General features: G+C 37.7%; 1 protein-coding gene across 3 annotated transcripts in view; it reads left to right on the top strand.

Annotated features, from left to right (window-relative positions):
• PPP4R4 (protein phosphatase 4 regulatory subunit 4) overlaps positions 1–15,471 on the top strand; it is a 131,096-nt gene that overhangs the window by 98,572 nt on the left and 17,053 nt on the right. For all 3 annotated transcript variants that reach the window (XM_072623899.1, XM_072623898.1, XM_072623900.1), the window contains 4 exons: positions 2,965–3,112; positions 4,364–4,508; positions 9,574–9,615; positions 9,707–9,781. In XM_072623899.1, the coding sequence (XP_072480000.1) occupies positions 2,965–3,112; positions 4,364–4,508; positions 9,574–9,615; positions 9,707–9,781 (410 nt within the window). The remainder of the gene's footprint in view (positions 1–2,964; positions 3,113–4,363; positions 4,509–9,573; positions 9,616–9,706; positions 9,782–15,471) is intronic.

Here is a 15,471-nt window from a genome sequence, read left to right as displayed (position 1 = left end):
ATTAGAGATGTCCCAAAGTGGAATGGACTACTTTAGTAGGTTCCCCTTAATTGGGGTCTTCAGTCAGAGATTCTATGACCACTTGTCAAGTTTGTTGCAGTGGAGATTCCTTTCCCATATGGGTTTGACTAAATAAATAGTTGTTGAGATTGCTTCTGCCTCTGAATTCTCTGATGCTATCCCCTATCCTTCAAATACTCTCCTTTCTTCCTTTCAAAGTCTGTATCTTCATGCATCCAGGTATAACTTAAGATATAGCTTCTACTCAAAGCCTTTTCTCATTTCCTTAGTTACCAGTGCTATCTTCTCAAAATACTTTGTTTTGATCTATATGTGTACATGCTTAGTACATAAGTACTTGATAAATGTTTAATAAACTGAATTCAGTATAATGTGAAACCAAAAGACAAAAGGAAGTTGCAGAAATGGAATGGTGCCCTACACATTCATCTTGGAAAAAGGCAAATAAAGGAATTTGTGGAGTTAGTTTCCTAGTGCATCCAAAAGAAGGAAGAAACATTATTTCAATTACAGTTGATCATCTCAACTTCAGTGCTCTTGAGCAAAAAAGAACACCATAAAGATACCATATTTGTTGCAGTGCTATAAAATTATATGACAGACTTGACAAGATCTTCCAAACCAAATTACATATACATTGATACTTAGTGATGTCAATGTTCAGGTAGGCGCAAGGGAAAATAGCGTTGAGTTAGTTCATCAATACTGTATGATTTTAACAGGCATTGACGATGAAGAGTGAGCTTAGCTCAGGATTGAATAGGAGGAAGACAATAAAATGTATTGTATTGGAGAACGTGTTTCACTTTTGATTATCATAAACAGTTTCCTGACACAAAAATCCATCTGTTTAACATAGTAATCTGGTGATGTTTTATGACTGAATATCATGGAACATCACCTTCTGAAAAGAATCAAAATTTTTATTGATACAAAAGGCTATGGAAAAGTACCTGGTAAGTGTAGGTATAGGTAGGCTGCAACAAATTGCCTATCATGGTTTGTGTTAGCAAAAAAGATATTGTCCAATATCATCCAAAAATAATGTTTCCCGTATGTATGCGCTCATTCATGTATGCATTTTTTCCTTTGAGATTTAAGGGGAGGTTTTTTGTTTTTGTTATCTGATCCTTTCAGTGCCACATTCACATACAGCGATACGTTGCATTATTCAAAGAGGGAAAGGTACAAACAAAGTAGAGTACATACAGAAGAGTGTAATCTATACGATGAAAGGACTGTAAACTCTGCTACAGATAAGACAACAGAAGCTCAGAAAGTGTAATTGCTTTACTTATATGTACTGCTACTTACTAGCAGAGCTGAAACTAGAATTCACCTTTTTGACTGACTGTTCTGCCTGATTATAAATTTGCTTATTTTTTTCTTCACTTAACCATAAACCAACATCTGTTCTTAAGATTTAAAATATTGAATATTCTGTTGTCCAAAATGGGAAGGAAAAAAGATTTTTGATTCATTAAATTTTGTGGATAATAGAACCTTAGTGTGGTAGGGGGAAAGGGCTATCTTTGGAGTCAGAAACCCTGGCTTAAAATATTGCCTCTGTCATCTCTGTGACCTTGGACAACAAAGGACTTAACATCACTGAACCTTTCATCTCTAAAATAAGGGGGAGGGGACTAGAGGGCCTCTGAGATCGGCTTTGCCAGTTTGCAGTAGAGATAAAGGCTGGGCCTTTGATTTTCATTGCTGTAATAAAAACTCCCATTCCCAGTTCAAGTTCACACCTTCTCAGCAACCTCATAGTTTTAGCAAGTTGCCTAGAGCACCACTGTCCAACTCTCCAAACTGTCTTTATATGACTCCCTGTGGGTCACACACCAACTTAGTTTTAAGTGTAATATTAAGTGTTTTATTGTATTTTTATTCATCTTGTTAAGTACTTACCAATTTTTGGCTACCTTAGAGAGTGTTGCAGGCTGCTGGAGACCTGTGGAGGGGTGGGGCTAGGTGGGCCTGCTGGACGCCTCTGGCTTGGCACATTGAGAGGTTGAGTGACTTGCCCAGGGTTGCCCAGCCGGTATGTGTCAGATAGATTTTCCTGGTATGTAGACTGGTTCTCCATCTCCTTTGCCATGTTGACTCTCTTCGAATTAGAAGACACAAAGGTGTGCTAAATGTCATTCGGCATGCTTTGGTTAAACTGTTTGATATAATCAGTGACAATCTCTTAAATTTGTTTTCAAAGGACATTCAACTTTGATTTAAGCACTTAGTATAGTAGATGGCTTTATCTTGAGGCTTTTTTAGAGGTGAAAACTATGTCACTTAAATTTTGAACTGATTTATTTAAAAATTTTTGTTCATATTTTTATAAGGATTCAGAAGGTCCTTTATGTTTGTATAGGACTTTATCCTGTCAAAAACACTTTCAGTTCATTCATACATGATTTCATTTGATTTATTTATAGATTTATTAGGACCTGTCAACTAAGGATAAAATGGCTAAGTGATTTTATTTGTTCACAGTCTAGCTTTAATATTTGCCTGCAAATTATAATCTTCCTATAATTACAAAATTTTGTAATTCAAGTAAATTAAAACATTACCAAAAGAATTACAGCAGTTCTCATTTATATAGCTCTTTAAGGTTTACATTTAAGAATATTAACTGGTTTTATCCCCACAATAACCATTGGAGGTAGATTCTATTTACACCCTTATTTTATAGAGGAAAATACTGCGGCAAACAGGCTAAGTGATTTGGTCAGGGTCGCGGAGCTAGTAAGTTTCTGAAGCTGCATTTGAACTCAGGTTTTCCTGACTAGATCCAGCACTGTATTCACTGAACCACCATGAGTATGATTAAAACTCTGAATTTATTTGCGTTGTTTTCCTCTTGATCCCATGAGGTTTCATTTGGGATATGTTAATGAAAATAGAAAACTGAATTCATCATAATTTTTTCCTTTTTTTCAGAATTGGGCCAAGGAAAAAGCTACTGGTATAGACTTCGGTTTTTGGACACCTGTGAATTTATTATTGAGCTCTTTTCCAAATCATTTTTCTGTAAATATTTCTTCTTACCTGCTCTTGAGTTGACACATGACCCAGTAGCAAATGTGAGGTATGGCACGAATCCAGTAAAATATTGTATGATAAATCAATTTCCTAGGCTTCTCTTAAGTTGGTTCCAAAGCAACTCTTCTTCTACATTAAAGGAGGATTTTGTTGTGCTCTGAAATCATTATTGGTCTTAACTGGTAAGTGTCAGTTGGATTTGGAAATGTATTCTTCTGACACTGCCCCAAATTTGCAGGCCAGTAGGAAAGATAGCAATTTGTCAAAGCTGGATGCGTAGCTTTTTCTTGCCCCTTTAGTTTAGCAAAGTGGCAGCAGAAAGGGGATGAGTTTGATGCAGTTATAACCTTCTGTCCTGTTGTGGTCTCTCCCCTGAAACTGTAGAGAAGAAAGACAACTGCTTCAAAACTGTGTGGTTGACAACTCTCAAGTTTTTCTACCTCGTTTGTGGTACAAAACAGGGGAAGGGGACTGCTTTGAAATTTCATTTCTTATCTTTTCTTACATTCAGTTACCTTGCTACATTTTAGTAGATAAAGTATTGAGGTTTGAATGGAATATGCCTGAAAATAGGAGGATAAATAAAGTAAGGTAAACAGAAACATAATTTTAAAATCAGTGTATTGTTTCTTATTTTCTTTTTTTTTCTATAGGGGCAATGTGACTTGCCCAGGCACATAGCTGGTAAGTGTCTGAGGTCACATTTGAACTCAGGTCCTACAGACTCCAGGGTTGGTGCTGTATCTACTGTGCCATCTAGCTGCTCTAGCACATTGTTTCTTAATATTTATTAGGAGGGGCCAATGGTTGAAAGGAATTTCAAACTCATACATTCCATTAGATATTTACTCTCCATATAACAAGAGCTTGTTCAGTTGAATTTATATTAGGCTCTGTGCCCAGTGTTCCCCACTAGGTATTTAGATTTCTGAAGAACGAGAGGAGAGATTTGGCCCAGCTGTGTCCTCTTGCCGGGAATAAAGGAGCTTTCATATGCTGGCAGCAGTGTCTTTTTGTGAATTTTGCATGTCTCTTAAATATGAGTAACATAAACTGCAAGCAACTCTAAAAGCACTATGACATTTTTGTACCTTTGTCAGAAAAGAGTTGGCAGTCTGGATGCTTTATATGGAAATGTACCAAAAGGAATTACAGAGGAAATCACAGAAATTTAAAACCTCATTTTGTTTAAGATCTCTATAAGAATTCTTTAAGCAAACCAGTTTATAGTTATTTTTTTCTTAGGATTAGGAATGGCTACGCACCAGAGCTTAAGTGCTATTCCTCTTTTCTGTAGAATGAAACTCTGCTACCTTTTGCCCAAAGTGAAATCTACTCTTAAGATTCCTGCGGACAAACACTTACTTCAGCAGTTAGAATTGTGTGTAAGAAAACTCCTCTGTCAAGAAAAAGATAAAGATGTGCTGGCTATTGTAAAACGGGTGAGTATAACCCTCACAAAGTCGTGTTCATGACTCTTTCAGTAAGCTGGGGACATGACAGGGCCTGAGAATTGCCTGGAGAGGTTTTGTGACTTCCCTCAGGTCACAGAGCCAGGATGTGTTGGAAGGAGGATTTGGAACTACGTGTTCCTGGCCTTGAGGTCAGCTCTTGATCTCCAGGGCACCAAACCTCTCAGGAAAGTAAAGTAATGATGATCATTACTGCACTACTCTGTCTCTTGGGGTTAGAAAACTCATCTAAATCCTTTATTTCAAGAACAGGAATTAGAAAACATCCTACATGAGCATATGTAGTTCTTTTTGGATGTGATCTAAGAGATTAAAATTTCTTGATATAAACTGACTTGGTGGGTGGACATAGCTGACTAAGACTTCGGAATAAAACATTATTTGATTCAAGTGAACAAAAGCCTTTGTTCATGAAATTGGCATATATTTTATGGAACATTGAAACTAGAAAAATTACAGATCTTGCCTTAAAGATCTAGCCACATTGTCATTTTACAAATAAAGAAATTGAAGCCAAAAATGGTTAAATGACCTACCAAAGTATACAGCTTCGTTAGTGACAGGGCCAGGCAACCAGATCCAGGTCTCTTTACTCCCAATTCAATGCCCATTCCAGTGGGCCAAATGCTTTCCTGTTTTTATATGTATTGATCGCAAGGAATTCTCTTAATGGCATGTACAAAAAGATAAGGAGGTGAGGTAGAGCATAATTTAATTTAAGCTTTATATAATTATGAATCACTTGAATATTTATAAATAACAATTTTTAAAAGGTCATAGCAAATCTATTTTTGTAAATTTGATCTGGGATATAAAGAGATATAGTTGGTTTCTTAGCATTCATTTGCATGGTGTATTGTTTTAAGTTTATTAACTGATATTGACTTGGATTTAGAGCTGGGAAAAACTGTTCTACCTCACTACAATAACAGAGGAAATTGCCTTTTAAACAATGTTGACAGTCCTTAATGCATTTGATAATAGAATCCTCCAAACTGTGGGAAGCTTTTTATAAGGATTGCCAGTGAACTGCAAGTTCTCATCCCAGTCTCTCAGTATATCTCTTCTCCCTTAGTTCAAAATTTGGCCTTTTTATATCAGTTGACTTGACCATACCTGATTTATTTTTTATTTATTTAATCTTAATCACTGAAATGTAAAATCTTTTAAAATAACTATAAATCTTTCAAGCAGCTGTATGTGTATCTAAGTAGAAACTTAGGAAAAAATTTTTTTACTATCACCAGAATGTCTAGTCTCAGCTTATTACAGATGATAGCAAATCACTACAGAATTGTATAGGAGCTTCTATGTGAATGTGGGAGTTCGTTCCTGCAAGAGATTGTATAAGCCAAAAATACAAACAGGTTTAACAAAGATTTATTAAAACTCTTGAATGATGGGCACATCGTGGGTTGTCCCATGAACAATCCTGATCTTAAGGATGATGTCATACCTTAAGGGCATCATACCTTAAAACTCACCATCACATTAAACTTTTCCGTGTCCAGAATCCTGAACTCTGAACTTCTCCCTTTTTCTTGCAGTCTCTTGTCCTGTGACCTCTTCCTGTCCCTTATTCTTTTCACATCAGTCCCTTGATTCTTCCTCTTTTTCTTCCAGGTAACCAGCTCTGCTCTGGTCTCTCCTCCCTATCCAATCTTGACACCATGGTCAGTCATTTCTGTATTGCTTTCTCTTTGTATTTTGCCTGTTCCCCAACTCTCCCACTTGACTTTGTGCTACTGACCTTCAACTCAGGATCACTCCTTCTGTCTCCCTTTTCTACTTGTAAGTGTACACACACTACTAAGGAACTAACAAAAATTTATTAATGAGTGAATTAAAAAAATCATTTTTTGAATGCTTACTATGTGCAAAATACTGAGGACACAAATAAGACTATTCCTGCTGTCAAGGAGCTCTCATCCTTATAGGGAGACACCACAGATGCAAAGCTTCAGCTGCAAGTCAAATGGAAAAGTCTCGTGGTGCTCATTGTGCTGTGGCAAAGCAGATAGTAATGACTCTTCTTTAATATATTTCTGTTGATAAAATCATAGCATTTTCTGATGTTGAACCATTTGAAAGTGCTGAGGGCATTGGTGGAAATAACTTTCTTATGCTTTCCAATCTCAGCTGGTCCATTAACTGCAATACAGTAAATGGTTTATTTCTGTCTTCTGGTTCTTGATCTCCCTGCAGCCTTCGACACTGTCAGTTACCCCCTCCTCCTTGATGTTCTTTTCTCTTGAGGTTTTTGTTACACTGCTCTGTCCTGGTTCTCCTCCTACCAATCTGAACACTCTTGAGATTCCTCTGCTACTTCTTCATCCAGGCCACTCCTGCTAACCTTGGGGGTCCTACATGACTCTCTCCTGAGGTCTCTTCTCTTCTCCCTCTATATTATTTCACTTGGTGATCTTATCAGCTCCCATGGATTCATTTATTATCTCTCTACTGATGATTCTCAGATCACTTATCCAACCATTACCTCTCTGCTGAATTCCAGTTTTGCCTCTCTCAGCTCCCTATTAAACATCTCAAACTCAATTTTGACACAACATTTATAAAACTGAACTCATCATCTTCCCCTCAATCTTCCCTTCCCCCTTTTCCTATCTTTCCTGTTACTTTTGAGGGCACAACTATCCTTTCAGTCACTAGGCTCACAACCAAGATGTCATCCTGCACTCTTCATTCTAACAACCCTCACATAACCCCATCTTATATAATCTGTTACCAAAGCCTATTAATTTTACCTTTGTAGCTCAGATCCCCCTAGTTACAAGAATCTTTTCACAGTCCTCCTTAATCTTAATGCCTTCTCTCTGTTGTTTATCATTAGCTTGTTTCCGCAAGGTTGTTTCCTTGTTGTCTCCCCCATTAGACTCAGAGCTCCTTGAGAGCAAGGACTGTGTTTTATCATTCTTGGTATCCCCAGCACTTTACATAGTGTCTGACACATATTAGGTGTTTAATAAAAATGTTCATTGTCTGATTCCATTATATCCAAAACAACTGCTACCAACCTTCCCTTTTATCTTTGTTAGTAGGGGCCAGACCTGATTCAAACTGGTCCAGTACTTCAGTTTTAGAATTGGAATGAACTGAGACACAAACAAACAAAAGGCACTATATTTTAGCCATAACAGGGAAAGAATATTAAGGAATTGATTCCCTTGGGTACAGCTTCCCTGTTTCTGTGTTATCCATGTTGGTCTTGTACTCAGAAACATGAAGGAGGAGCTCCTAACTCTTCTAGCTTGTGCACTTAGGACCCCAGGAAGATATGTCAGTGGTTGAAGTTTTCAACCCCTGGGCCAGTAAAGTCTCACGGATAGTTTTAATACATTTTAAAGGAATACTAGCACATTCTATGTGCAATAGGAACTTATGATATTTTTCCTACTATATTCCTCAAGCAAGGATCAAGTCTTCCCCTACTCCTTACACTCTCATTTACTAAAAGTTTCGAAGCCCTCTAGCATGAACTCTCAGCTCTCCTCAACATAGTCTACATTCTCTGCATCACCCTCCTGATCAACACCTCCTCCTTTAGTCTCTTATAGTATATTTCTGTTTCTACCATTTTACTGAATAGCTCTCTCTTTATTGCTTAATTCATTGAGCTTCCTTCTCTCCTTATATTCCTTATTAAAATCCTCTGGCATTTAAAACTCTTTGTAACCTGGTCCCTTCCTACTTTTCCAGTTTTCTAATATGTCATTCCTTGTAGCACTCTGCAGTCTAGCTCTTCTGGCCTTCATGCATTTCCTCAATCACAATACTCCATCTCTGATTTCTGTACCTTTGTATGTCCTGTTTGTATGGATCTGTATGCCCCCCATGCCTGAATATTCTGCCTCCTGACCTCCATCTTTCCTTGGTTTCCTTCAAAACTCAGTTCAAGTTCCACCTTCTTCAGGAGGCCATTCCTAGTCCCTCCAGCTGCTAAGGCCTTTCTCCTTGAGATTACTTTCCATCTACTCTGTATATCTTGTATTTGCCTAGTTATATGCATGTTGTCTCCCCCATTATAGCGTGAGTTTGTGGAGGGCAGGGACCCAGTTTTTGTGTTTCTTTACGTGTACAGTGCTTAACACAATCCCTGATGCATGGTAAGCACTTAATATATGCTTATTGACTGACTGTCAGAAGCAGAATTCTGCACTAGCTAAACTATTGGTCTTTCATAATGTGATACTTAGTATGTTTTGTTTCAGTCAAGTGTAATTCTGACATGATAAGAAGAAATTTCTAGACTAAAGCCTTAGAACTGATCAAATACTAAGACAGTATCCTCAATAGCTTGTCATAAACTTTTCATGTAAAAGAAAGCAAAAAAAAATATTTTAGGTAAAAGAACACAATACAGGTTGACCTTATATAACTAAAAGCTTAATCATCACTATGTTGGTTATTTAAAATTCAGACTGTTTTGGTCTTGAGAACTAACAGAAATCAGCTAAGCTGAATACACTTACAAAGAACAAAACAAGTGGAAGGATGGTAGGAGTCAGTTGAGATAACTAGATGGTACGGTGGATAAGAGTGCTGGCCATGTGGGCAGGAAGACCTGAATTCAAGTTCTGTTTGACATTTATTAGCTACGTGAACCTGGGCAAGTCACTTAACCCCTCCCAGCCTTAATTTCCTTATCTGTAAAATGAGTACCTACCTCACAGAATCGTTGTGAGGATCTAATGAGGTCACTTAAGCAAACCTTAAAGCAACATGCAAATGCTAGCTATCACAGTCATCATCATTATTATATTTACAGCGTAACGACATTACATTATTCCCCTCTATAGGTTAATAGCATGTTAAATGGTATTTAGTACTAACATATTCTGTTCTCATTTCATAGAATTTTCCAGCTTAGAATTAGAGGGACCTGGAAAGCAGCTTAGCACAGTGTAGGTTTTTTTCTTCAAGTTTTCCTCCTTATATGTTTTTAAGAAATAGTTGACTGATATAATTGAATTATTGTTTGGTTTAAAAATAATAACCAAGGTTTTAACTCTTTTAATAGACTGTGTTAGAGTTGGACAGAATGGAAATGTCTATGGATGCTGTAAGTAGACTATTCATTTTGAAAGGAATATTTAACATTTTTTGTAAACTCATTATTAATGTTTCACAATTTCTTTTTAAACCATAAACAGTTTCAGAAAAGGTTTTATGAAAAAGATTTATTGGACCAGGAGAAAGAAAGAGAAGAACTCCTTCTTTTGGAAATGGTAGGTTTCTTGTTTAATTTTTTTCAAATTTTTTATTGTGTACAAGCAGGGGAGAAGCTTCCCCAATAGATGACAACTATACACTTAGGACTGAACTTAATGAGAATCTCCTCAGTGGTCCTTTTCACCTAATATTTTTCTTAAAAGAATAAAGAGAAGATCTGATGCTTTTTATTATAGCCTTTCATGAATTAGAGGGATACCTATCCTCCTCTGGTTTTTTTGATTGAATTTGGGGGAAGAAAAGAGGACAAAAGCCTTGGGGGTTTTTGTTTGTATTTGGTGTATTGAAGAGATTTCCAAACCAAAAAAATGTCACCCCTCTCATCTTAGTGCCCTCTCTATCTTGCTGTTAGCTAGTATGGAAGAGAACAAAATCATTTTTTTCCAAAACCACAGCACAATTTACCTTGAGGATGTGACCTCCTCACCTAAAGGCATCCATTTTTCTTATACCCTACTTTCACATGAAACTTTTTTAACACATACATAAAGCTGATTACATTGTCTCCTATGGTCAAAAGCCTTCAATGATGATCTACTTCCTATCAAATAAAATCATGTTTTTTAGTCTGTTAACAAAGAGCCTCCATAGTCTTCCCTGAACCACCTTTTCTGTCCTCAGCTCACGCTACTTTCTTTCACATGCCCTAGTGGCTAAAATCTAGCCACTGTTTTCCTAAATAGGCCCTATCACTCTCCTGCATCCTTGTCTTTGCTCATGCCATTACCTTCCTTCTCCCAAAATCTGTTAGTTGAAATCATATTCTCCTCCCAGTCCCAGCTCAAATGTCATCTCTCTTGTAGCCTTCTTTGATATCCCCAGACCAAAGCAGTTTCTCCTTTCTGTGAATTCTCACAGCATTTTGTACCTCCTTGTGTGCTTTTAAGTCATTTTTTGTTTTACATATCTGTCTTAGAAGTAAACCATGTTTTTTCTTCAAAGATGACTTGAGTAAAAACCTCAGCATATCCTATAATCATTATCTTTCAGTGTTTACCTACTTTCTTCTTTAAAAGAAATGTAATTTCTTTTTTTTTAAGGATGTGATTTTTATTTATCCAGTCTAGTAGTTGTCTGTATACGTGTCATTTTTTCCCACTGAATTGTCAGTTTTTTATGCATAGCTTCTGGGTCTTAAACATCTTTGTCCTATCCTCAGTGCCTAACATAGGACCTTTCATTTAAGGACTGAGAGAGAACCTAGACCTATGATTTCATTGGCTTAAGGAACTGCTAGGTGAATAAACTCCTTTGAGCAATACAGGTTGGCACTTTTTCTTCAACTTAAGTCTTAGGGGATAACTTGTGAGATAACTTGTCTTGCCAAGTGTCACCAGCCACTACATGTCAGAGGCTGGACTTGAACCTAGGTCTTCCTAGCTTCAAAACTAGCTCTCCCATCCACTACGCCATGCTGCCTCTCAAAAAATTTTTTTCCTTCTTAGAAATAATGATTTAAATTCTTACTTATTCTATCATGAACCATAAACAGTGTGACTAATATAATATCCATGTTCTAAAGCTATAGACTGGTCTTCCTAAGGGAAGATGTGGCAGGTAAAAGATGAAATGACTGAGGAAATGTCCAACTGTCATGCTTAGGAGAGTTAAAGATCTTCCCCACCCGTTGATGGGCCTGCCCATTAAGGGAAGCTTGGTTAGGGGAGGTCCACACCTTAATTTCTAATGAGGCACTGGTTCGCAAGGGTTGTGATGCCCTCTGGCTCTAAAAAGTGTATAAATACTCTGAGGTGAGGTTTTACTTTGAGTCTAACTCATTGGAAGTGTTTGGCCAAATGAGACTGGGCAGCCCCTAAGGAACACCTCCCTGGCTTTGAAAACCCAGATGTTGGTGCTTCTCCCTCTGGTGACTTATGTATGTATGGTCAGACAGTTATCTGTCTGTTGGTCAGTGATGTATGTATTGCTTATGGCCAAGACAGTTGGAAGCCTTGTCTGTTGATCTTTGTTTCTCTGTTTATATATTCCCTGAAGTCGAGGGTGCTGATTTTTCCCCCTGAAATAAGTGAATGATATATATACTTGATTAAAGTGATTGTTGACTCCTCAAAAGTTGCTTTCCTTTTAGAAGAGCAGATGTAAGGACCTGTACAGCAGGCCTTCCTGTGTATGTCGGGGTTCTTGCTGATACACCAACAAAGCAGAACTAAGCCTCCTTGGTTTGGGCCTGATCTCCAAATACAGGGAAAAATACATTAAAACAATCAAATAAGGTCAATTAATTAAAAGGAAACAATTAACCAGGATACAACATTAGGTATTCTGATTTCTAATTGAAGGGAAGATTAAGGACTTTTCCAAATTTGGAGGGAGTGAACAGGTGCAATCCCCTGAAATCAGAAAAGAAAGTGTCCTACTTCCCCTCTCCTCCCAAGTGTCTGTGAGCAGTGAAAGGAACATGGAAACAGTAATTGACTGATCAGTACAAGGCCAGTTTTCAAATAAGACATATGAGTTGCTTGAGATGTATGATTGTAAGAAAACTCCTGGCATCAATTCTTAGATCTGACTATAGTTCTGGTCAGCGTAAACTAGGTCCTTAGTTAAAGGTCTCTAAACAGCAGGTAGGGGTGGTCCATTTTCCCATCCATGCAGGGCTAGGTTCAAACATCGTAATAAAGTTTTTCCCCAATTCCCACAGTTGAATAAAATTTTCTCACAAGGCAGAAATTGGACTAGACCCATAATTGAATAGAAAGGGAAATGAGTTAGCTCTAGAATTGAGTCACAAGATGGAGTTGATATGGTTTATTTCCCACAATTAACTACTTGCAGTCCTAATCCCCCAGCTCCCTCAAAGAGAAGGTGAAAAAGACAAGGAACACACCTTTATACTCCATGTTGTTAAGGAACATGGGCTGATCTTAAAGGAAACAGAAGCTGAGCTTCCACGAGAAAAAATAAATGAATGTGAAGATGGAGTAGAGGAGATTTGACCCCATATCAGGAGGTTGGAGAGTGGAAGAATGCCAACTAGATGTGGAAGAGAAGGAAAAGGATCTCTGTACACATGGAGCTGACAAATAGAGTTGAGGTTTTTTTCTGAAGAGAAGGGAACTAGATGTTCTGAGGGAGAAGCAGCTACTTCTCCCCAAGGAATGGTGTAGGAGAACCTCATGTGATACCAGGGAAGAAATTATCTGGGAAAGTCAGAGGAAGAAGAGGAAAGGTGGTGGTTGATGACTTCCCTTTCAGAAGGCTACTGAACAATTTGTTAACCTGATTATCAACATCAGAAAGAAATATATCTAAAAACTACGAAAATCTCCAAAGACTTACTCCCCCTTTGGTGGTTTGGGAGAGCGTACATGATAGTGCAGAAGGAACCTGAAAAGTTTTGCTAAAGATTACAAGATCTGAGGCAAGAAACTGAAGACCAAAGTGGGGCACAGGCTGCATCTTCCTCATTGTTGTCCACTGAAAAGAAGGAATTTAGAAAAAAAAGAAATTGATTTGGGAAGTGTGAAGTCTGAAACTAGTCTCCTAGATCCAGAGCTAGAAGAGACTTTGGAGTCCATCTCATCCAACCCCCCATTTTGTAGAGGGGGAAATAGGTTCATGGATGTGAAATAACCTCCTTGAGTTACACAGGATAAAGATTGGGACTTGTGGACCAAGGCTTTGCATAGAGGGATGACAGGCTACTGGTCAGAAATTAAATGCATCTAACAAAGCCTCATAAGAATGTACTTGCTGAGCATATTGCAAATCTAATCAAAAGAGCCTTAAACTAAAATGAATACAAGGAAGAGAACTGATTAGTTATATGTACCAACATAGATACCTTAGAGTGTCCCTACGGTGAAGAAGAAAGAAAAGTAGCAGAGTCTGGTCACAGAAGAAAAAAATTTTTAAAAGGAGCTAGTAGTAAATGCTGTGACCACAATATGTCTGTACTGAAATGCTTCCTTATCTGGAAAATGGATCACTTCTCCTTCATAGGGTTGTTAGGTGAATCTTGTAAAATAATGTATGTAAGTCACTTTGCAAATCTTAGAACAATATATGTGTTAGTTATTGTTGTTATTAAAGTCTAAGCAACAGACAAGAGGAACTAGAGGTCCTAATATTAGCAAGGGAAAAAAATTGACCTCATGAGCATCACTGAGACTTGGTGGGATGAGTTCTGTCACTGGAGTATACGTGCCTCTAGAAAAATAATACCTTATTCAAAAGAAGGAAGACATGTAAAAGGGGGAAAGATAGCATTACATAGTTAAAGAAGGAAATTCATGGCAAGAAGTTCAGGAACAAGAAGTGGAGGAAGCATGATAGTAAACCTCAAAGTAAAACTCGATGGAGGGAATTGCAAGTGATTTTGTCATCAAACATCAGTTAGAGTTTTCTATCTCCTGGAAGCAATGCAACTAAAAATCTTCTTGGCATGCCTTAGTGGGAGTCATCCTTTACAGGATGGAAAAATTAATAATGGAATATTCCATACTGAATCTGTTTCTCGCTAATAGGGAGGAGAAGGTAGCCAGAATGCAAATGATGGGAACTTTAAGAAGAAATGACCGTCTCTCCTAAACTTTGTGATGGAGAAAGAAATAGAAAGCCAAAGTGTGACATGCATTCTAAACTTTAGGAGAGCAAATTTGAAAGGATTCAAGGCCAGGTATGAACTTGTGAAAATCATCAGCCTACCAGGAATAGAAGCCTTTCAAGAACAAATTCTGAAAATACAAAGAGACAGCATTCCACTGAGTCAGAAAAATGAGAATTGTCTAGAGACCAACGAGGATGTCCAAGGATCTTACTAGCCAACTGAGGTTTTCTGGAACATATATACAGAAGGAAAGAAAGACTAGTAACAAGGGACAAATATAAGAACTTGTCACTTGGGGGCACTAATGCTCAGAAGGAGCTGAGGCTCACAGGAAACGTGAATAATAACAAGGGTTTTTAAAGGCGTATTAGAGGAAAGAGGAGGATTGAGGAAAGGACAGGACTGTTGCTTGGGCTAGATGGAATGCTGATAGCTAACACAAAAGAATAGCAGAGTTGCTCAATTCTTATCTTGGGTTTCTTAGACTAGGGAAATGACCTTTGTATAGGGAATGGCAGCATCAAAATGGGTAATAGGGAGTTAATATCCAAGACAAATGAGGAGATAGTAAAAGAGCATCTAGCTACTTTGGATGAATTCAAGCCACTTGTTCCAGATTAACTGTGTCTTCAGGTATTGAAAGAATTGATAAATGTGATTAGCAAGGCCTTTCAGTGATATTTGACAGATTATGGAAAATGGCTGGAGAACGAAAATGTCCTGATTTTCAAGAGGAAAGAAAACAATGCCTCCAAGCTACTTTTTAGCTAGAAGCTTGCATTTTGTTCCTGGGAAAATTATAAAACAGATCACTAAAGAGGTATTTGTTGACATCCATGATGGGAAGCAGTGATTATGAAAAGTCAGTTTCACAAACATAAGATGGAGGAATCAGAATCAGTAGTATGTCTGAAAAAGATCTGGAGCTTTATGCAGACTGCAAGCTCAGTATGAGTCAGTAGTGTGAATAATTTTTTTAAAAAAGGTAACCAGACCACATCTGGATTATTGTGTTTGGTTCTGGATGTCACAGGTTAAGAAGGACATGTTAAGCTGGAAGGAGTGTCCAGAAGAGGGCATTTAGGATGATAAGAGTTCATGTGGTGTGAGGATTTA

This window comes from Notamacropus eugenii, chromosome 7, assembly GCF_028372415.1.
Source record: "Notamacropus eugenii isolate mMacEug1 chromosome 7, mMacEug1.pri_v2, whole genome shotgun sequence".
Taxonomy (NCBI): domain Eukaryota; kingdom Metazoa; phylum Chordata; class Mammalia; order Diprotodontia; family Macropodidae; genus Notamacropus; species Notamacropus eugenii.
The sequence above is the reverse complement of the archived record's forward strand: the minus strand, read 5'-3'. Positions and strand labels throughout refer to the sequence as shown.